We start from the raw sequence: 22,120 nt of genomic DNA, 5'->3' as shown, positions 1-22,120 counted from the left end.
TAAAAAACAAAAACACAAACAAATGTCAGATTAACATGTTTGTGCATTAAAATACCTGTGCTTTTCACTGTATGAACCTTTGTTTCTGACAAAACAGAAGCAAAATGTAAGATTTTCAGCTTCAGAATTCTCGTGCTAAATATTCACTATCAGTCTTAAAGTACACAGCTGGAACCTTCTTGCTTCCCGGGAAGAAAAGGACAAGCATTATGTTCTCTTTTCTATTGTATCTCACATGGTTTATGATATTGAATGGGAACCTTACTGCACCTCCTCCACTGTGAATTTCAGAAGCACTTCTGATGCAGACAAAAAAAAAAAGTGTTTGTCTAAAATATATGAAGTTAAATGCTTACTTGGCTTTAAATGGGGAATCAGAGACAGCATTTTTTCCTTCCATCAAACTCTCATATTCCTTTGCCCTGGAGGAGAAAATATCCATTATTATTGACTATTGTCTAAAGTGCACAGTATGTAATAGCAGCAAGATCACTTTAACCTTTGGGTTTTGTCTATTCCATAGCAATGCACTGCAACTCTGTCAATTCTACCCTGTCATAACCCGTGCTGATACTTAACCATTGGCCATTAACAATTTGATTAATATTACTACTTTAGAATAACATCAGTACACAAACTGTTGTTTTAAGTTGACTTTCCAAACGGTAGGAAATGGTTTGCGTGATACATGGAACAGCTGCGCTAACCTGCTGTTTACTATGAAATTATCACATTCATCTCATCAAAGCATTAGTAACTTAGACAAGTAATGCAGGCCAGAAGATCACTACATCACAGAGACTATATTTAATATATAATTAATTTGTTATAGTTACAGGCACAGGAGTATTGTTTATGTAACTAATGAGTGTATTATAACACAATGACCCTTGTTAGGCATACATCATAGAATGTAAATACCTGTACCACAACTGTTCTACTGCTGGAATCAGAAACACAAACCTCTTCACTCCCTCAGAAGTATTATTTTCTCTGGCCATATGCCAAAAAGTAGGAAATATGCCAAAAGTAGAGAGACAGAGAAGACTTCTTTGCACTGCTTGTTTTGACTCTAGCCAGCCTGTGTCAACATACCATGACCAGCTCATCAACCAAAATGGGATTCACAGTGGTAATCCTGTAACCCTTTTTTAAGAAAAAACAAAGTAAAACTAATCCAGACACTACGGTGATGCAGAAAAATTCAGTTCTGGGAGACAGAGCCCCGTGATGATGGAACATTCAACAGGTAGTAAAAGCATTTAGCTGTTAAAAACACTTGATGCATTAAAATTTCTCTTTCAATTATTGTTCTGAAGATTTCACAGATGCAACATGGATCCCTAGGGACCTCAGGGAGGTCCACCATTCAAGCCTCTTGAAGTTGTGTTCTTTTGATGAACAAAGGACATCATTCATGGCTTGGCAAATTCTTAAAAAACCTGTACACACACCTGAGGAAATGTTACTGGCACAGTGGACTAAATCTGTGATGAAGTATGTGATATGCCTGTCCCTACCAAGAGCAACCATAAGAAGCCCCAGAGGAAAACAACAAATGCCCCTCCAGACATAAGTGGAAAACTGGGCAATTTTCACCCATCAAAACAATATGTCCTATTAATTTTCAAGGTGATTGGAATATTAACTGCTGTCAGTCAACATTCTTGTCAGCTTTACATATATCCAATTGTTTTTGTTTTTTTTTTTTTTTTCAAATCTACAATTTTGACAATGGCCTGCAGTGGGAAATGTGTTTCTGCACTGCAAATAAAAATATAGTAAAGATTTTATTCCTAATGCTTCTCTCAGTACATAAACAAAATGTTTCTTCATATTTTCTGTTCACCCTTCTGTTCATCAAGTTTTTCAAAGTTACTCAAATTTTCCCTTGGGTTGCTTAACCCACACAACTTATGCCACATGCAAATATTGTTCCACTAGCTCTGATTTGTGGATCATTAATAAAGCTATTAATCACAACTGAATTTAGTATTAAATATGAAGGTGAGATTCCTTTATTAACCTTGTGCCTTCTTTCCTGCCTCTTAGCCAGAAACAACACATTTCAGCTTTGAGTTTCCTACAGACAAGTCAGTCAAACATGAATAATCACCTCAAATATCTGATACTAAATGAACATGTCTGGAGTGCTTTATACCCATCATGAAGGATATCTCAACTGTGCATACTACCTAGCTGGTAACTCTATGCCTTGATGTTAGTTTTCATCAAGCCTCCTCTTGCCATGTGGGTATCAAAATACTCTTCTGCTAGTCGCACATACATGTTAACCTGAGATAACTTACTTAGCTATATATCAGTTGTTACTACAGCACCTGTTAAACGACTTCAGGTTATAAATATTATTATTAAGACTACAAAAAACTTCTCAACTTATCCAATAACCCATTCATCACAATCTCTTCCCCCATTCATCTTTGCCCTTTGTTGCTTTGATATTGTAACAGTGATTTAAGATCTAGAAACTCAGGAGAGCAACACAATCCTATTTGGATGTGATTACTTATTTAAAGTATCACAGCTTTCGAGAAACTCAATTTCACATCTTGAGGTACAAGGGGGTTTGTTGTTTCTTTTTCCAGGGAAGAGGAATAGTTGCAAATATGCACTAAATCATGGTTTGTTAGATAAGCTACTAGCACCTGTGAAACAGTTACCTGTAAAGACAGTAATCTCAGTAAAAAGTTTAGGTACCCTGTAAAACTAAAAACGAGCTTAACGAACATGAATTTCCTCTTATCACCAATGTAACTCCTCTTTGACCTTGAAACTTGCTCTGTATTTTTCAAGTGTGCATTACCTTTGTAAAATGATGCCCATTTGTTAGTTTTAATTATAATTTTTGATTACAAATATGCTGACTCACCCAGTAGTCTGATTTGCAAGAAATCAAAATGTTCTGAAAAAGTTCAGCTATCAATGCCAATAACCAATTACTACTAAATTCAATAGAAGCAGCTCCTGAGAAAGAATTACAATTGAACCATTTTGCCTTAAATCAAACGGTAGTAAGACTAAGTCTGCATCTTGAGCAATCAGAAACGGGGAAGAATGTTATCCAGTTTCAACAGTGTGTTCTAATGTGGTATTCAAATGGTGGATTTACTCATCCAAAGAGGAAAGCAATCAGAAGCAGTTATAGACTGTAAAAGCATTGTGGTTTTGAAGACTGAATTGAAGACATTATTAGTACTACTACAAGTTAATAAACCATCTCATTTTTACTGCAGCTCTAAAAATCCATTCAGGTGCTCTTCACTTATTTGTAACCCTCCTTGCTTAAAAACAAATCAGAGAAATCTGTAACAATGACTCTTACCCTCTCAGAAGTATTTTTAAAGAGAAATGCAAAAGGGTGCTACAACATTCAGTTAACTATTAACCTCACCTGGGGACTGTTGAGCTATAAAGACTGACACTGCCAATTCATGATACAATGATGTCTTGCACATCATACTGATGTCACTTGCAGATGTCACTTTTTAGACTAATGACAAATTGCAGGTCTGACAACTCACTTTCCATTTTAAGATATTTTTAACTTTCTTTTTGTTGTGACAGGCAACAAAAAGTGATTAAATTTAGACACAGGATTTGACACTACAGCAGGCTGACTTCTATTTGTTGATTACTATTGATTTTCTTTGATACTTCATTTAAAAATCAATAGCTAGGAAGAAAAATAGGCATGGTTTACACAAATTTAAACATGCTATTGTATGCTAGAAGAGGCTACAGTTTTGGCAGGGCACTGGCATCCAATTATGAGAAAAGCTCTTAACAGGTGAAACCAAGGGCTCCAGATCGATATTCAGTTTTCCTCCTCAATCAGAGAAAGTGGCCATAAATTAGGCTCATCAGTGTTATTTTCAAGACACTCCCAAAGCAAATAATTTAACTTTTTTTTCAGCCTCCCACTACACTCATACTAAAGGACAAAAGGTAAACTTTAGAACAAAACTGAAAGAAAAAAAAAAGGCAAAAAAAAAAAGAGAAACTTGTAGTACCTGGAGTTCATCCGTGCCTTTAGCTTTTTGGCTTTCTTTTTAGTTTTTTGTTTCTCTTCTCCATCTTTTAAGGGCTCCACAGGAACAGAGCTCTCAATCACAATGTCCACAATGTACTTTTTTAATGACAAGTGCTCCTGCAGAAAATATTGAAATAATATTGAACCTTAGAGCATGTGCATCTGTTCATTACAGATTGTCTTTTCAGGAAACAACAATGGTAAATATTTAACATCAAATGAAGAAAATAAAGAGAAATTTTTAAGTAACAATAAGCACCTGGTTTACTGCCAGTTATTAGAATGTATTTACTCCATTTTTAATATACTGAGGCTTATAATTGGTTTTGTACAGAATAGTGAACACATTATGAAGTAAAGGTCATCGTTGCCTAGAAGGGTAATTTTTTTCTTGAAAATGATTAATGCCACTACCAGATGTGGTTATTTCTTCCTTTTTAGTAACTATCCTTAAAATTCAAAGTAAAAGGTGAAGTGTTAGAGAATTTATAGACAATATTTTCCAGAAAAAAACCTATACTTTCTTTCACTGATTCAGAAGAATATTATGCCTGTTGAAAACAAAATAAATCTCTGTGAAATTTCCTGGAAAAAGCCCATTTAATTTTTGTAAAGCACTGCTGCATAATATAAGCTAGCAATATATATTTGGTCAAAACAGCAAATGAAATTTCCGTCTTAAATCATATGAATGCTAAAGGAATACTTGAATTAATATTAAACAGAAGAAATGAAGCATAATCATCTAAGCAAATTCTACAAATAATGCTGCCTACTCTCCCAGTGTACCTGGACATTTCTTCCTCGATGTATTGTCCAAGTTGTTCAAACCATGGATTGTGCTATATACATTCATGATCCTAACAGCTTTTGTAAGCATTCCTCCACTCCACTAGAGTAGGTCACACGGGAATGCATCCAGGCAGGTTTTGAATGTTTCCAGAGGAGACCTCACAAGCTCTCTGGGCAGCCTGTTACAGAGCTCCATTCACCAGATCTTCAAACTATTTACTAAACCCTTCAAGGTGACAGGATAGCAACATGAAGTCAACACTGCACTTTGAAATGGACACCACCTCACAGAAGGGGCAAAACATCTCCCTCCAGGTGCAGTCAACCTGCTGGTCTTCTTCTCCATGGTGGCAACTGCAAAGATGGCAGATAGGAGAGGCAAAGTCTTGTATCCCCTTAGCAGACACTCATCTCCTTTTCTTAATCTTATCTGTGGTTTAGCAGATGACTCAAAGAGAACTCTAGGGTTCAAAAAGCACATTTCACTTAACAGCCTGTGAGAGCCAGAAGAGGTCTTGCTTAGCAGATGACTCAAAGGGAACTCTAGGGTTCAAAAATCACATTTCATTTATCAGCCTGTGAGATCCAGAAGAGGTCTTGCTGTCAAAAGCACACAGGATGGTTACAAACCACTTTGTTCATATGAACTCTCAAGCTCCTTTGTGACTGATGTTTCTCAGAGTTCTCAGCTTTCACATGTGGCAGTTCGGATTAATATCAGACTTCATACATAAAGCTCATTAAAGTAAGACTAGAGCAATAATACCTCATGTCACAAAAACAACCACTTCTTGAAGGTGTGGATCAAAGCATTGGATTATCACAGTAGGCAGATCCACACCATTCAGGTGTGAAACAATTCTAAGTAAGAGCTTGGTATTGAATGACAACTGACCTCTGAAGTTAGCTGCTGTTATATTATGGTTCACAGCAGTGTAAAAGTATTTATTCCCATGTTTTATTAAGCAGCAAGCAGATATATGAAAAAATAAAGGGTGTGAAAACCTTTACACAGTACAGTATGTCCAATCCTTTAAATAATTCAATTCAGGAGAAAATTTTCCTGCACAACCATTAGCTGGACAGGTTAAAATGCTATCAAAGCACGTCCTGTAAGTGCATGAAAGTGAGTGAAGCCATTGCATATTTAGAAAGCAAACTTTTGTCATCCTCTGAATGCTTTTATTTAAGCAATAATGAAACTATTCCATTTCAGGGTGTCTTTATTTCTCATATACGTAATGCCAAATAACTGGCTGATCTAGTCAGTTCTTCAAAAAGCCTTTTCCTTTTTTAATTATTATTTTCATGTAAGTAACTGCTCAATGTAGTAAGACTTACTCAGATGAATTTGCCCTCTCCACGGAGGCATTCTGGGTTTGTTCTTATGACAATACGAAGGGGCACTACTGGCCTGAGCCTGTGCTATATTGAGCACGTAATGCCCTAAACCTTCAAGACACTAGTAAGCTTCCAGAACTTCAGAGGATGCAGGCCATTAAAAATCCAAAGCACTAATAAGTAAAGGCTCTTTTCTTATGAAAGCTTCTGTTATTAATATCTGTATTTACACCCAGCAAATATGCTTGCTGCAGCTTCAGCTTCTACACCAGTAACGTCAATTTTAGCTGCTCGACTGCTCTAAAGCTTAAAGACTTATGTATAATACAGGAATTCTGTGGGTTTGCCCTAGCAGAATACTTTTTATCTCAGGATTAAAATAGAATCAGTTATGATGGTCGTTAGGTATCAGATTTCTGACATCACTTTTCATACTTGAGAACTCATATTTGAGAACCCTGAAACTTTCCAAATGCAAGAGAGGTTTTATCTACAAGCTACAGGAGAATGTAAGCTGCCAAAACCATTATAGTAAAAATTAATAAGGTCACTCATGAAGTCATACTCTTGCTGGTTATTGCTTAGTGTCATTCAACTGACTGAAAAACCACCCAGATCATTTTCATATCTTGAAGCTGGTAATTTTAAGCATTTCTTTTAACCAAGTTTTTCTCTATACATTGAATTGCATCCCTTTTCCTTGTATGACATGCTCATATTACAAAGATTACAGCATTACTATCAATATTCTCTGAAATAAAGTGACATTTTCAGACTCCACAACAAGTACAATAGCAAAATTTTCCCATGGAAAGTGTGGCAAAGTACTATAAAGCACAGAAAAGATATATGGTTGAATACAATTCACTTCAATTCAGATGAGAACCATACCACAAACCAGATTCTGAACCTCAGTAATCTAGATAAACTACAACAGCTGGGGAATAAATTTCCCACTTGACACCCTCTTCATATAATATCTACTCTTGACCAGCTCTCCCCATTTAATGTCCCAATTATAGCAACAACATCCACCTACTTGTCCTTCACAGATGAAATGTTGGGTATGTAAGTATTTATCAAACCAGAACACAACTACAAAATTATTTTCCTACCCAGTCTCTTCGATTATGACCCTTTTGGCTGCCTGTATTATATAAAAGCTACTATTAATTTCACTGCTCAGCAAGTATTTATAGTAACATTATTAAATTGTGATGTAAAGTGTGCCAAGCAGAATTCTTCCTACCAAAATTTCCTCATTCTAAAATAAGGAAGGAGCACAACACAAATACTTGTTACTCTTTCATTTCTTTTGAAGTAAGCATTGCCTTCTTTATGAATTCTGCCTGGGGCCGGCTAGCATAGGTAGGACAATACTGCAATAAAGCATCTGTATTTGCTCAAGCTGAGAAGAAAATCACAGCCTGGCATCTGTTGCTGCAGGGCAGCCATCACTTAGGATCCCCTGTTCTCTTGTGTGCATGTCGCTCCTCACTGGCTCTCATAAAGCACGATATTCCACCTAATGCGCAGCAGTAACAGCTGGTAAAGGAAGGCTCTGAAAATCCCCTGGTCTGAAGCCAGACAGACGTTTGCAGGAGTGGCCAGGATCATCACCTAGTATATCAAGTATTTTCTGCTGCTTTCTATAAGCTCTGAAGCGTTCTGAACCACCATGCAGCAACAGGCATGTAAAGGCTTGACTTTCCCAATATACATTGTGACACAGCCCTTAATTAGCATCTTTCCATTATGGGTAAACTAGTCAATTACTGTAAGTGGAAAACCCTTCCAGCTACTGGACTTTCACCTAAAAAAGTGAGTCAAAATGACCTTCTTGAAATCCAAAAAAGTTCATAGTTGTTGGGATTTTTCTCTATATTATTCTTAATTTTCATTCCGTTCTTCCGTTCTGTAGTTCTGGATTCCCATCAGAAGTGAAACAGAAGTGCCAGAATACCATAAGACTGGTTATTCTTATTATTTTTGTATTCTTTCCAACCTTGAATCCCAAGTTTGGAAAGAAAAGGCATTCTTATGTTTTCTAACCTAATCCTGCAGACCACGGCAACTTGAAAAATACCTGACTCTAGCTATTTATCAGAATCTGATCTTCGGAACTTCCAAACACTTGTTATTGTTTGCTCTCTTCACAACTTTCAAACACGTGTTATTGTTTGCCCTCTCAGATCCGCATTAAAATAATAATAAACATGAAGAAGATTATAAAGAAATACTTGCAGAGGCTTATGTCACATAATAATTGCTATCATCAGTAGCTGCTATAAAGTCCACATAGATCTTTTGGATTAACATCTTTACCTGTTTCAAAATAAACAATATCCTGTAACTGCAGAAAATAATTTTAAAGTGTTTTTGATATTTATGACCAACGTCAGCAATAACAACGTCTTACTTGACTATAATCAGCTAGGGGAATGTACTTGCCAATTTTTGGAGACCGTTTTGAAGTTGGATTCTAAATCGTGTTACCACAAGAATATTTGTCCATTATTTTATTACATGTTTCAACAAAACTCAGAAAAAAAAATTTCCCCTCATAGCCTGGGACAATATTTAATATGAAAACCAGATGCTGCTGCAGACCATGAGTTCTATCAAATGCAAACTTCAATTTTTGACATTATAACCAATGACACAAATGGTCACTAATGATCAAATGCTCATGATCAAATCCTTTTATAATGCCACAAGTGATGATCCACTCCAAAATATGGAGAAAGTTCAAAATAGGGAAGTTATTTTTCTGCTCTCATTAGAGTTACTCTAAGTGCTTCATATATAAAGAACTAGGTTATTAAAAAATGGCTATTCAAATATTATTTTCTTCAAGATTTTAGCAATTCACATTTCTGTGCTCGAATGTGCTTTAAAAGATGAGTGTAGAGCATTAAAAAACTTTTATTATTAATTTAAAACTGACCTTTCATGGTAGAAGTAATTTTTCCTTCACTTCTTGAATTTAATTAAGATTTAATTTTTTCTGTGAGAGACTAACACTGCTTTTCAGCATGTCCGAACTAAATAGTAGTTTTACTGCTGATATTCACTGCACTTTCAGTCACTTTGCTTGGCTATAAATTCAGTGATAAGACAGCCTGCCCCTAAGATAAATAGCAAATTTTATTATGAATAGTAGGTTTCAGGTACTTCTTGGGATTTTTAGTATCATTCCCTTTCCACTTCTCACTCTAAAATGTGAGAACAGAAGGGAAAGTGAAGCTGTTTCTTCCATGAGATAAGAATCCTGCACAGTGGACACAGAATGCATCCTTCTGCAGATGAGGAAGCAAGCTGGAAGGCACTGACATTATCCTCTAGCTGCAAGGGCATGCAAGAGAAAGGGGGAAATGAGAGCACTCTTGGCCCTGCCCGCAGTACTTTTTCTTACTGGCTGTGAATATCCAAGATCCCCAAGCCAAAAGGAGGAAGGCTGCTGCTGCTGGCAATGATCTATCACAACTAGAGGCACAGCCAATAAACAATTAATCATGTATAGTTTTGCCAAGAAAAACAGGACTTTGCAATATATTAAAGGTATGAAGCTATTGCTGTGCAAAGTACAAAAACTGGAATTGATGTATAGAGTACTGAGAGACCTTCCACAAACTGCAGCATGGATTAAACTCCATAATTACCTGATCCTTCATGACAGCTTCTTCTAGGACAAACGTACTCACAGCAGAATTACAAGGCCAGAGCTCCTGTGCTGAAAGGATCACAGGTATCCAACAGATAAGAAACATCCATAAACAAAAATGGACCACAGATGCTTGGCCTAATTCCCTTCTTCTGGCAACATACAGCCTCTCTCTAAAAAACCCAGAAATCTTCCCTTTCTCAGGAAAAAAGTAAAAATTGAGTAAAGCAAACTCAGCTGGAACCTGAGGCTTTATTGGGATGGGGAGTTCTTGTTTGTAGGTGATTTAGATTGCTTCCACTGAGCTACAGAGAAGAAAAATGGGCTACTGTTGGAAAACTATAATCAGGTGCCAAGAAAAACATGACTTTAAAATGAAGTCTATATTCTGTAACTCTGTGGATAACAGAAACAAGAATATTGCTCAACATACGACCAAACCATATGCACCACTGTATTTTGCAGAAATGACTTCAGTATTATTTACCACTAGAGCTGAGTCAAGATCATCTCCTTATACTATAATGGTCACAACCGATTGCTCAAACGTTCAGAAGAGACTGGTGTGCAGACACCAGCAGAAGACCAAGGCTGCAAACATTAGGCAGGCAGAGCTCACAGCCAAAAAAAAAAAAAAAAAAAAAAAATCAGGCTCACATGAAAGTCCAGAGCCTTGAATAATTAAACACTAGACAAGAGCTTAAAAATGAATACTAAGATAAAAAAAAAAAAAGACAGCTGAGGTACACAACAAGCACTTTGCCTCAGTCTTCATCACACCACCCAAGTCATAGAAGGCAAAGACAGGGACTGGGAGAATGAAGAACTGCTGACTGTAGGAAAATATTAGGTTTGAGACCATACAAGGAACCTGAAGGTGCACAAGTTGCTGGAACCTGACAAGATGCATCTGCAGGTCCTGAGGGAACCGGCAGATGAAGTTGCTAAGCCACTATCCACTATATTTGATGTCATGGCAGCTCAGTGAAGTTCCCACTGACTGGAAAAGGGACAACATAATCCCCATTTTTAAAAAGGGACAAAAGGAAGACCTGGGGAACTACAGGTCTGTCAGTCTCACCTCTCTGCCTGGAAAGATCATGGAGCAGATCCTGCTAGAAACTATGCTAAAGCACATGGAAAACAAGGAGGCAACTGGTGAGAGACAACACGTTCATGTACCAGGACATGAGCAAAGCATTTGATACTGTTTCATATGACATTCTTGTCTCTAAATTGGAGAGAGATGAATTTGACAGATAGACCACTTGGTGGATAAGAATTGGCTGGACAGTTGCACTCATGTCAACTGCAGTCAACAGGGCACCCTGGGCAAATCTGTCAGTGATACCAAGCTGTGTGGTGTGGTTGACGTGCTGGAGGGAAGGGGGGGCCATCCTGAGGGACATGAATGATAAGTGGGCCAATGCCAACCTCATGAACTTCAACAAAGCCAAGTGCAACGTCCTGCACTTTTGTCATGGCAATCCCATGCACAAATATGAGGCTGGGGCATGAGTGGATTGAGAGCAGTCCTGAGGAGAAGGACTTGGGGGTGTTGGTTGACAAGAAGCTTAACACAACCTGGCAACGTGCATTTGCAGCCCAGAAGGCAAAATGCATCCTGGGCTGCACCAAAAGAAGTGTGGACAGCAGGTTGACAGAGGTGATTGTCCCCCTCAACCCTGCTCTGGGAATACCTCACCTGGAGTACTGCATCCATCTCTGCAGCCCCCAGCATAAGGACATGGAACTGTTGGAGAGGGTCCAGAAGAGGGCCACAAAAATGATCAGAGAGCTGGAGCACCCCTTTCCCTGAAGACATGCTAAGAGAGCTGGGATTGCTCAGACTGGAGAAGAGAAGGCTCTGGTGAGACCTTACTTTCCAGTATTTGAAGGGAGTCTACAAGAAAGCTGGAGAGGAACTTCTTACAAGTAATGATACGATGAGGGGTATTGGCTTTCAGCTGAAAGAGGTTAGATTTAGATTAGATGTAAGAAAAGATCTTCACTGTGAGAGTGGTGAGAGCCTGGACCAGATTATCCAGAGATAAGCTGCGGATGCCCCATGCCTGGAAATGTTCAAAGCCGTGCTGGATGGGTCTTTGAGCCATCCAAAATATTCTATGATTCAGTGAATCCAAGTACGCATGTAAGACACACATGAATGTTCAGAGGGGAAAACAAAAATTATTTTCCCCAATACTGCTAAGGCTGAAGGAATAAAACAAGTTATATATAATTCAAGGAAAATACAGTGAATTAAAGACAAAAATAATTAGCAAAGTCCAGACATGGCCATGTTTCTCCACAAGAAATTTTCTGAAGAACAAGAGCAAAGGTCAGGTAAGAAAACATTCCCACATCTCTTACCCTCAGTCATTTCCTGTGTAAGAAATAATGGAAGCCGCACACGACTTTGAGAAAACATCTTGATTTCTTGAAGAAAAACAGCCTCCTGCCCCTAGAAAGCTTTTAGAAACTCAAACTCACGACGAACATCAGCTTTGCTTGTGTGTTGTGCTAGCTATAAAGCTCACATGGCTGGAACAGAACCGCACCATCACAACTCTGTTTTCTCCCCACATCCTGGCAAAAGCACAGTCCTGCCAGCATAAGAGTGCCTGTACCAGGGGAACCTGCCAGCAGAGTCATACACATTGTAAATCAGATCCCACTACAATCTAGGAAAAGTTTGCACTGCAACTCCAGACAGCTCAACACCCCACACTGTAGAGGAGGCAATGCATGCTTTTAAAAGGAATGTGGGTGGCTCAATAAACCCTTATCTTTCTATAAATCTTCACATCTTAATGCTGTCAGTCTTCAGACAGCAACAAGCTCTTTGCTCCATCATTACACTGTATTTTCATTTGAGCATTTAGAAGTTCTTTGTTTCATTTACACCATGACACTAGAGTCAGTTTCCTTCCCTGATAAAAAAAAGGCACATTTTTCACGTATGCAAGTAAAGGCTCATTAAAGCTCTTCCACCTTGCTTTGGAATACATAAAATTTTAGCATGCACCTTATATAAATTAACAAAACCCCTGTCAAGTTATCTATTTCATGGGTTTTTTTAGAAGTACTTTTCATGTATCAGAAACATTCATAGACTGCCTGGGATTACATGATTTATACTCCAAAAGTGCCTTTCAACCATGGTATTAAAATGGCAGGAGACACAGACAACAGATAGGATAATGGTTCAAAGAAAGCAAACTAGGATAGACAAGAAAAGGCAAAGACAAAAAAGGAAAGCAGAGGGGTATAAAAATGGATAAATAATTTAAGGGCTACAGATTGGAACAAATAAGGCCCTTGCCAAGACTCCTCAGTCTAATGAAACCACCGTGTGTTGTCACCTTTCAGAAGGCACCTTTTCACTGCCAAATTCAGCAAAGCCATCAGTGGGAACTTTGAACATACTAATTGATTCCAGTGAACTCAATGAGATCAAACTACATGTACTGTTTACATCTTTTGCTGAGTTGAAAGCAATATGAATATTAAGAGAGGGGATAGGAAATCAATGGCACAGAAAATAGCAGTGTGAAAAAAAAGGTGAAACTGAAAGTTTGATGGAAGAAGACATGCATTTTAAGGGAGAAAATGTAGACAGAGCACTGCTGCTGCACTTGAAGACAGAGGTGAAATGTGGGACAGCATTGTAAGTTTCAGAACTATAATGAAGCAAAGATGACCATCCTGCTGAAAGAGTTTTGCCATCTACATGAATAAATGAGACCTGACAAAAGAAAAGTTAAAAATAACTAAAAAGTGTGAATAGAACTTAATTTGCTTTCATATGATTACCATTGTTTCAAAATCAATAGATTTTACCTTGAAGAGAAATCTAGATCCTCTTCTGCTGGGGTCTAATAAATACCCCAACGAAGAAAACCCAAAAAGCTGAGATGAAACAAAGCTGTCGTGCAATCTTAGAAATATCTTCAGGCTTTCTTAGTATCTCCATTTATAACAAAACTATTTCCTTGTGAGCCTGACCAAATAGATTACTTCTACAAGTGAATCAATCTTATTGATGATCTACTACTACCTGTCAGCTCTTGCATAATATATACCGGAATGAAGCAGAACAAGGGAAAAGTGTTCCTACATGAAGTCTATTTTTATCTCTGAAAATGCTTGTGAAATTACAGAACTTACAGACCGTGCAACAACAACAACAAAAAACCAAAATCCTTTTCTAGGTTTTTTTTAGTGGCAAGATCAAATCTGTCCCAGAGAAATTAGTGTCACTGATCATTCAGTACAGCTTTTAACTGCATGCTTACAGCCAAATCAACCACAGACACATCCTTACTATATGAAAACGTATTATATAATCACTTAAACCAGTTTCCAAAGTCTTGAGGAGACACTTAAATCTTACCTACTGTGATTTCTCAAGTACTAATAAAGAAATTCTCTGGTCAGATTACAAAGTAAAAAAAAAAAAAAAGCTTTCTTGCTAGGCAGCTCCCCATTACACTTAACAGGCTCAACACAAAATAAGCCAAAGATCAAGAGTAAGTTATCTGAGGTGTCAAGTGCATAAGGGTAAAGGTGAAATTTTATTAGGTCAAAGGTGATATAAATAAAATGTTTTATGTCCAAGAAGCAGGGGTGCAGACAAGATGTATATAATCTAAAGACATCACAGATGACAAGTAATAACTTTAAGTACTACAAGTGTGTTCTCACTACAGATACCTTCATTGACTGAAAAATTGAAAACAGTGATGAATAAGTAACTATGAATTTTATAAAGCTTCCCTGGAATTTTTTTCTCAAGTATTTCAAAACCTAAGGTTGTGGGGGAGGTAAAATTCGGCATCACCTCTGAATGCTGAATAAAGAGGTACACAAAGTAGATTGCTCTGATAAATAGAATTGTTTTTCTCCTTTACAGTGAGCGTATCTCTAGCATGTATATCTTATTACTGCTCTTTGAGAAGCAGCAAAACAAGAGAGGGCTGCAGGCCAAGGAAATTTCAGATTACAATAGTATGGTCCAGAATTGTATACACAGACTAATTAAAATACAGATATAAATTAAATATTAAATATCTAACAATGGAATTATCCATATGTTGCCACCATACCAAATACTGTGTTTCATCTTGCTTAAGGATATTTAAATCTGCTATTGTTATCAAGCTGTTCGTTCAGTTCAAACTGTTTTCTCCTTTGGCTGTTGCACTAAGTACACATTCCAGAAATCCTAGATCTTCAACATTAACCTTCGTCTTAAGTTTGCATTAAATGTTTTGCTGAAAACCACTGGATTTAAGCACATGATGTTGGACACCACAAAAATCAAGACATCTGTGCCCTCTAGTGGAACTTCTTTTCCACCATCTGGGCATAAACGCAGCTCTTGTAATGTGATCTCTTTTTCTGGAAGCTGGAATTCTCAAGCTATCGAATTAGATGTTGTGAACAGCATATATCATCCAGTCAAAAGAAAATCTAGTTCACAGTTCCCCGTATCTATTTGAGCTAGCAATAACCACAGTTCAATTATCAGTGGCTAGACAGATAGAAGCAAAGGCTAGATAGGTACAAGTAAATTTCACTATTATAGATTGCCCACTGGTTTGTGTACCAAACATGAAAGATTCTGGGAAATCTCTCAGCTTCATTTCTAGGAAACCAGATGCCATATGAAGCCTCCTCCTATATATTCAATTAGGCAAACCTGCATCTCAAAAGAAATCTAAACCCACATAATGCCCACTAACCACTCTAGAAGAGGAGAAATTGAACTGAAAAGATAGTTTACATGCTTAGTTACAGTTAGGAAGGGGAAAACAAACTGCAGCCAGCAAACATTTACTCCCCCACACTACTCTAACTTTTTTTTGTTTTCCCACTGATAAGCTCCTCTGTGGATTTCAAAGCCTCAGAGACTTACTCTCCCAAGTTTTTTAAAAGAGGAAAAAAAATGTTATTACTGGATGTAGGAAGCTGTAAACAAAGTGGAGGTTTCAACAAATCACAAATAGTAACAAGAATTGTGAAGGAAAGGAGACAGTCAAAAATCTGAAGTTCTGAGCAGTGTCATTTGAATCAGCTTGGCTGGAAATAGATTGCAAGCACAATGAAGTTAAATCTAAACCAGCTCTGGAGCAGGATTTATACAGTATTTCTTCCTAACATCTGACAGGTACAGTAAATGAGCATTGACAAATGTTTCATATAAAACAACTCAAAGTCTGACTATTCTCATTCATCTCATAGGAAAAGCCTTGAGTTAATACTGTATTTCAATTCAGGCAGCATAAACAAGAAATTAAATCAGACAACCATTCAGAAACTTTTTTTTAATTCTATCCAAAACAGCAAGGTTTCTTTATTTAGTATAAAATGTCCTCAGTGATTCCTAAAAGTCACCCTAAGAGCCAATTCTTCTAATGAAACTACTGAAAAACTAATTTATGTTCTTTATAGCAACACTAATAATTGCAAAGTGTTTCCAATTTTACATTTTGAAGTAATTTAGGACTACAGTTTTTAACATTATTGACCTTGGATAGCACATCCAAAAACGTAAAAAAGGACTGAGATATCTTAAGTAACAGAAAGGAACAGAAAAAAAGTAAAGCAACGTGCAGACACCTGCAACACACCAGATTTTTACCATGAAATAGTGAGATGAAAATCACCTTTCGATTAACAGAAAAAACAATTAACCACATTTCATACACAACATATTTTAAACATCAATTACGTGAAGTATTTGAATCCACTGTTTCTTGTGTTCCTTTTAACTGGTAGCTGATATTCAAAAAGGCATTATTACCCCCAAACTAACACAAATATCCTTCTTCACTTCCTTTATCAGACTTTTCAAGATGTTCTTAGGCTACTCAGTGGGATGAAATTTAAAACTGGAAGTATACAGAAATGAATACTACAGAACTTACCACTTCTTCATCTGAAAGCTCTCGCCCTTGTATGCTACTGTTTTCTCTCACAGCTTGTTGGTGCTTTTTCCCTTTAATGTGGCTAAAAAGATATACTTCTGATGAAATCTGTAATGACAATGACTTAATAGTAATTTTTTTCCTTGACAACTCCATAATCTGTAAATAACAGTATTTTAAATATATGCCAATATGTATGCTCAGAATTTCAAGCACAGTACTTTATTCATCAGTCCAATTTACATAAATAGGACTTCAGAGTAAATTGCATCATGATTTGCAAGCCAGCAGTATAAGAATAGATTTAAAAAACTCTTAGCTTCTTATCTCATTTTCACTTCAATCTAACTTCAGATATTGGACTTTCATTCTGAAATGCATGATCACTGATTACACAAGGCTCCAGGCTGGTCAACCTAACATTTGTTCCAACACTGCTTAAAGTGATCCCATGCAATCTCATTTAATTCAACAAGAGAAGTAATGCTTGGTAGGCTATAAGGCTTTATTCAGCAACACTTATATCTTTGCAAATCAGTAAAACCAGTTATCAACAAGAACAGATCTCCCTGCTTCCTGTATGTCTTCCTCTTTTCCACCATTCCAGGACATATGGAATGTGTCGTGAAACATATGGAGGACACAAGAAGTGATACCCTCTTGAGACCAGATTTCTGCCTAGTAAAGTACTTGGCTTCCAGTGATCAAAAAAATCAGGCAAGTAAGGAAACGTAGAGACAAAGCTAACACTGGTTTGCTCCTTCAATACTTTTAAGCCTCCACCCAGATTCAGTTCAAGAATTTCTTGAGTCAAATATCTACAGGATCTTACAAGGTGTTCACAGCTGAGTTACCTCCTATGTGAAGAACCACTTTCTTTACTTTAAATGTGGCTTTCAAGTACCTTCATTCACTGCTCCCAAATTCTCGCTTTGCTAGAAGAGAGAGCTAATAACTGAGAACTGTCCACACTCACTATCCTGTCTATGACTTGACAGTTCTTTCGGATCTTCCCTAAACCACCTGATTTATAGGCAGAAGAATCCCAGTTAAGGTGCACTTGACAAAAGCAGAGCAGGGATACAGTAGAAATGCATTGCTGTCATCTGTGAGTGAAGCACAATCTGTAGCTTCAGGGTGTAAATTGGCCTGGCAACTCTTGACAGTATTCCTTCCAGCAAACTTACCATTACGTTGCATAACGAGCACTGTTTTTTTCGTTCATATGGTGTAAGTTTTGGTGCATAATCAGTATTAGCATGTCTTCCACTGCTTAATTCAGCTGCTTTCTCTTTCCTTTGTTCAATTTGTTCCATGTGCCTTCTAATGCTTTCATCGTGCTGAATGGAAAATAGTCAAAACAATGAAGAAAAACACATTGAACTGCAGCAAACGGAATTAAACCATGCAACGAAATATCAGGAATCACCAAACACTGTACAGTTAGGATGAACTCCTGTTAAACAGAAAAAATGTTTTACTTCTGGAAGGCATTAGAAGTCACCACACATGGCAGACAATAACATTATCCTTTGACTTAAAAATCAGTCAGCACGATTTGTGTTTCATAGGTGACTACCAATTACTAATCTGTAAACCTTTCAGTTACATTTAACATCTCAGCTCTGGTTTGTTCTTAACAAAATGCTCTAGTACACAACACAAGTTCACCTTTCAATTCTACAAATATGTAACTTATGCAGTGCTCTTTTCACTGACAGATACAAAAAATCATAAAGTATACATAGAAGTAAAACAGATTACTTGTTTTTTATTTCTCTTTCAGTGGGTTCTCATACCTGACCCTCATGAGAACACAACAAAATCTAAACTATTATTTAAAATCAGAAGCTCAACTATGAACCTGTATTTAATAAAAAGCTGCATTTTACAAGTAAAGGTAGGGATGGTGTTTCAGATTGGAATCAGACAGAATAACACCAAGATGAAAAATTATTTGTAAATATAGAATAAAAATGTATAAAATTCATCATAAAACGAAACTTTAATACATCATTCTACATCAGAACCTTAAAAATGAAATTTATAATTTTGAAAAACAGTGAATATCTCTTCAAAACTTCTGATTCCATGGCTCTTCACTGGACAGTCAATTCAGCTGGACTGGTGAATGACAAGGGGCTCAATCCTTATGCTATGATATGACATAACTGGAGCCCTTCATGAAACAGCATGCCACACTTAACAGCATCAGTTACAATATGCTTAGATAGCACCTATGTGACTGTTTGGTGAACTGGCTTCACTTGCTTCACTAAACAGTGTGAAAGTTTTGATTTTCCTCATTAATTATTTCAGAAGTATTTTGACTTCTCTTATGAAGTAAAGGCTTACATGTCCTCATGTTCAAAACTCTGAAATTAATGAATTTCATAGAGCTCTGTCCTGTTCTTTCCAAACCACACAGCATATGTTATGCTGCAAGGTCCTCCTCTTACTGCAAAAGTCTAAATAAAAATCTCTTGTAAAGTCATGTAATTCAGGACACTGTAACAGCATAGTGTACATATAGAAATTCCACACTGGTGATGCATTTTTCAACTAAAGTACCCTTTTATACCTTCAGCTGAATCTTCTTCTGTAGTTCTTCCATGGCTTCTTGCTGAGCTGCAGTAAGAGCTGCCAACCTCTCTTCTCGATCTCTAACCAAAAAAATGATCAAGATAGGGAAAACTTGTAATAATGTAAAGCATGCATCATACTGACTAATTTATGTTTGAAACAGAGAATAAGCCCCCCAAAAAACGAAGCTGAAAATGGTTCAGTAGAACAGACAACAAAAAGTGACTTTGTTAGCAGAAAACATGGATGCTTTCATTTCAGTGATTTGATAGACAGACACTTGAACCTTTGTAGCAGAACCCAGATTATACCCCTGTCCAAAGCAGAGCAATGACAGTTGACATGATTCTACAGAGGAGTGATGAATGTGGTACTCTGCCATCATTAGCATTCTTCAGCCAATGGCTATAGCCAGTGAACCAGAGGGGCCTAGTACCACGGCAACTCAAAGAAAAAACATTCAGCAGCAAGGGCAGTGTGTTTCCCAAAAATGGGCATCAGTGGAAGTTTGAACATAATTTAGAGATAAAACTTTGACCAACATCAAATGATATAGCCACAAGTGATAAAGTGATGCTCTTGAATACTGCAATTCTTAAATGTTTCAAGATAAAGGATAGCAAAAGATAAGGTATTTATCTTGCTGTCACCTTACGTGGCACTGCACTCAGGACCTCACTGGCCATTCAACTGAACCTGTCTGCCCTATATCCCTCTTCAAAAAAATGAATCATGCCTCAAACTTCGGTTGTCCTCTTCACTTTTAGCACGTCTCCTTCCTCTCCCCAGCAAACTGCCAAAGCAGAGCTGTGATGCATGTAGATGCCAGTGAGAGCCTGTGAATGCCCTAAGCATCAACCTATGGAAGAGATTAAGAATGTTTTTTTCTGTCTGAGAAAAGAACAAGAGGTATAACGTGATCCATTTCTGTAACTATAAAGCAGAAACTTGCAGGTAACAGTTTCATCAGGAAAAAGTTACTAGAGATCAGTAAGCCAAGGGAGCTATTAAACTCTATATAGGACAAAAGTCACCTGCTCATGCTGTTTGTATAAAAAGAATTGGGATGTCTAAGAAGCACTTTGAAAAGTCTAGCAGCTGGAAAGGGCTAAAATAAGTAATAAAAGCTTTGAGTAAAGCTGAACAAAAAAGAAGTCATTCAAAGCCTTTCAGCCAACTGTCTTAGAGGCTTTCTACAATTCACATCATCCAAGTGACAAAACTAGGAAAGGTAACAAATATTATTCAAACTGCAGTCATTTATGGCTTGTGAGGATTTCTGGTTTTTTTGGGGTTTTATTAAACAGGTAACTCATAGAAAAAACAATGGCATCTCAGTAAAAGTAGAAGGCTCACAAAAAGTAACATTGTAAAACAAAAAACCACAGAAAATATAAAAGCAGATAGGAAAGAAGACAGGGGACGAAGTAAATCTAACCATAAGCACTACACATAATTTTCTTGCAGAAAGTGTAAGTGAACTCTTCCAGAGAGTTCACTCTCTGAGTGGGTGAGGAAGAGATGATGGACAGGAAGCATCAGGTAGTTCATGTGATATATAAGGTAAATAAAGGAAGACTGAACTATGGTCTTTCTGTTTTAAAGAGCTCCTGACTCACATCACAAGCTAAAACAAATCACAACCATCACATGACCCAAACCCAGAGCTTATTTTAGCTATTTCTCTTGGTATGCTTTTTTGAATACTTGCATAATCCTACAAACAACAACAAATTAATATCATTGCACGCTTTGGATTCGTAACATTTGAAACACAGTTCTGAAGTTTCAATTTATAGAGCGTCAACATTATTCCTGTGCAAGCCCTTCTGAAACACATGCTTTTTACATGACTAGGTGACATTACACGCTTTTATGATTTCTACTGACAAGAATAAAATTTTCTGTATCACAGATTTCAACTCTCTGGAATACAAAATAATCTGAAGTTACATCTAAAACCTTACTGGAATCAAGTTAATGCACCATAAGGGCAGAGGGGCTTTTAAAGTCAGTTTTAAGTACACTATTCCTTTCATAGATGCTTTAATCACCACCAGATGCACATGGTAATGCTCACACTGAAGAAACTTTAAGCATATATTCCAAAAATTACTCATTCCAGCAAGTACTAAATCTTCAGGATAAGAGTTAAATCCCAGCAGCAGGGAAAAAAAAACACCACCACCAAATGATACCCTGAGGTTCCACCAAAACAGGCTGAAGTCCAAGACAGAAAGGACAGTATAGCCAGCTTCCTGTCAAGCTCATCTCTCCCTTAACTTCTAAACCAGGACACTTTGAATCCTCTTCTAATTCCATGCTGTTAGAAAAACATCACAACTGTTGTTCAGGAGGTGTAATGTCTCTGAGGCCACTCTGACAGAACAAAATCACCAGATTGTAGGGCACTACACATACATTCTTTCCTATTCTTTCCCAAAATTATAAAAAATAGTTTAAAAAAAGAATTAAAAACCTCTCTTGTGCAATCAGTATCTGGAAACGAAAAACAAACGCAAGCACGACTCTGCTGTATCAAGTACCAAGCATTTGAAAGCTGAGTGCTGTAGAAGCAAACACAGAGGAAATCTGCTGAAGCAGAGTACTAGAGAAGGCAAACAGAAACTCCAGTTCTTCCCATGCCATAATGAAATAAATGCAGTGCAAAGGGAAGTGGCAGATTTAAAAAGGATTAAACAAAAAAGGTGAAGAATCACATGCTTTGAGCCTTTTGACAAGTTCTAATCACAGAAG

General features: G+C 37.2%; 1 protein-coding gene across 1 annotated transcript in view; it reads right to left on the bottom strand.

The window, feature by feature from the left end:
* Positions 1 to 22,120, bottom strand: part of SCAPER (S-phase cyclin A associated protein in the ER) — a 125,296-nt gene that overhangs the window by 83,081 nt on the left and 20,095 nt on the right. The window contains exons 13-17 of the mRNA XM_054387894.1: positions 19,362 to 19,443; positions 17,968 to 18,120; positions 16,781 to 16,888; positions 4,032 to 4,168; positions 357 to 422 (exon numbers count right to left, since the gene is read on the bottom strand). Coding sequence (XP_054243869.1) covers positions 357 to 422; positions 4,032 to 4,168; positions 16,781 to 16,888; positions 17,968 to 18,120; positions 19,362 to 19,443 — 546 coding nt within the window. The remainder of the gene's footprint in view (positions 1 to 356; positions 423 to 4,031; positions 4,169 to 16,780; positions 16,889 to 17,967; positions 18,121 to 19,361; positions 19,444 to 22,120) is intronic.

Source organism: Indicator indicator, chromosome 16, assembly GCF_027791375.1.
Source record: "Indicator indicator isolate 239-I01 chromosome 16, UM_Iind_1.1, whole genome shotgun sequence".
Classification (NCBI taxonomy): domain Eukaryota; kingdom Metazoa; phylum Chordata; class Aves; order Piciformes; family Indicatoridae; genus Indicator; species Indicator indicator.
Note: the sequence above shows the minus strand (reverse complement) of the source record. Positions and strands in the feature narration are given on the sequence as shown.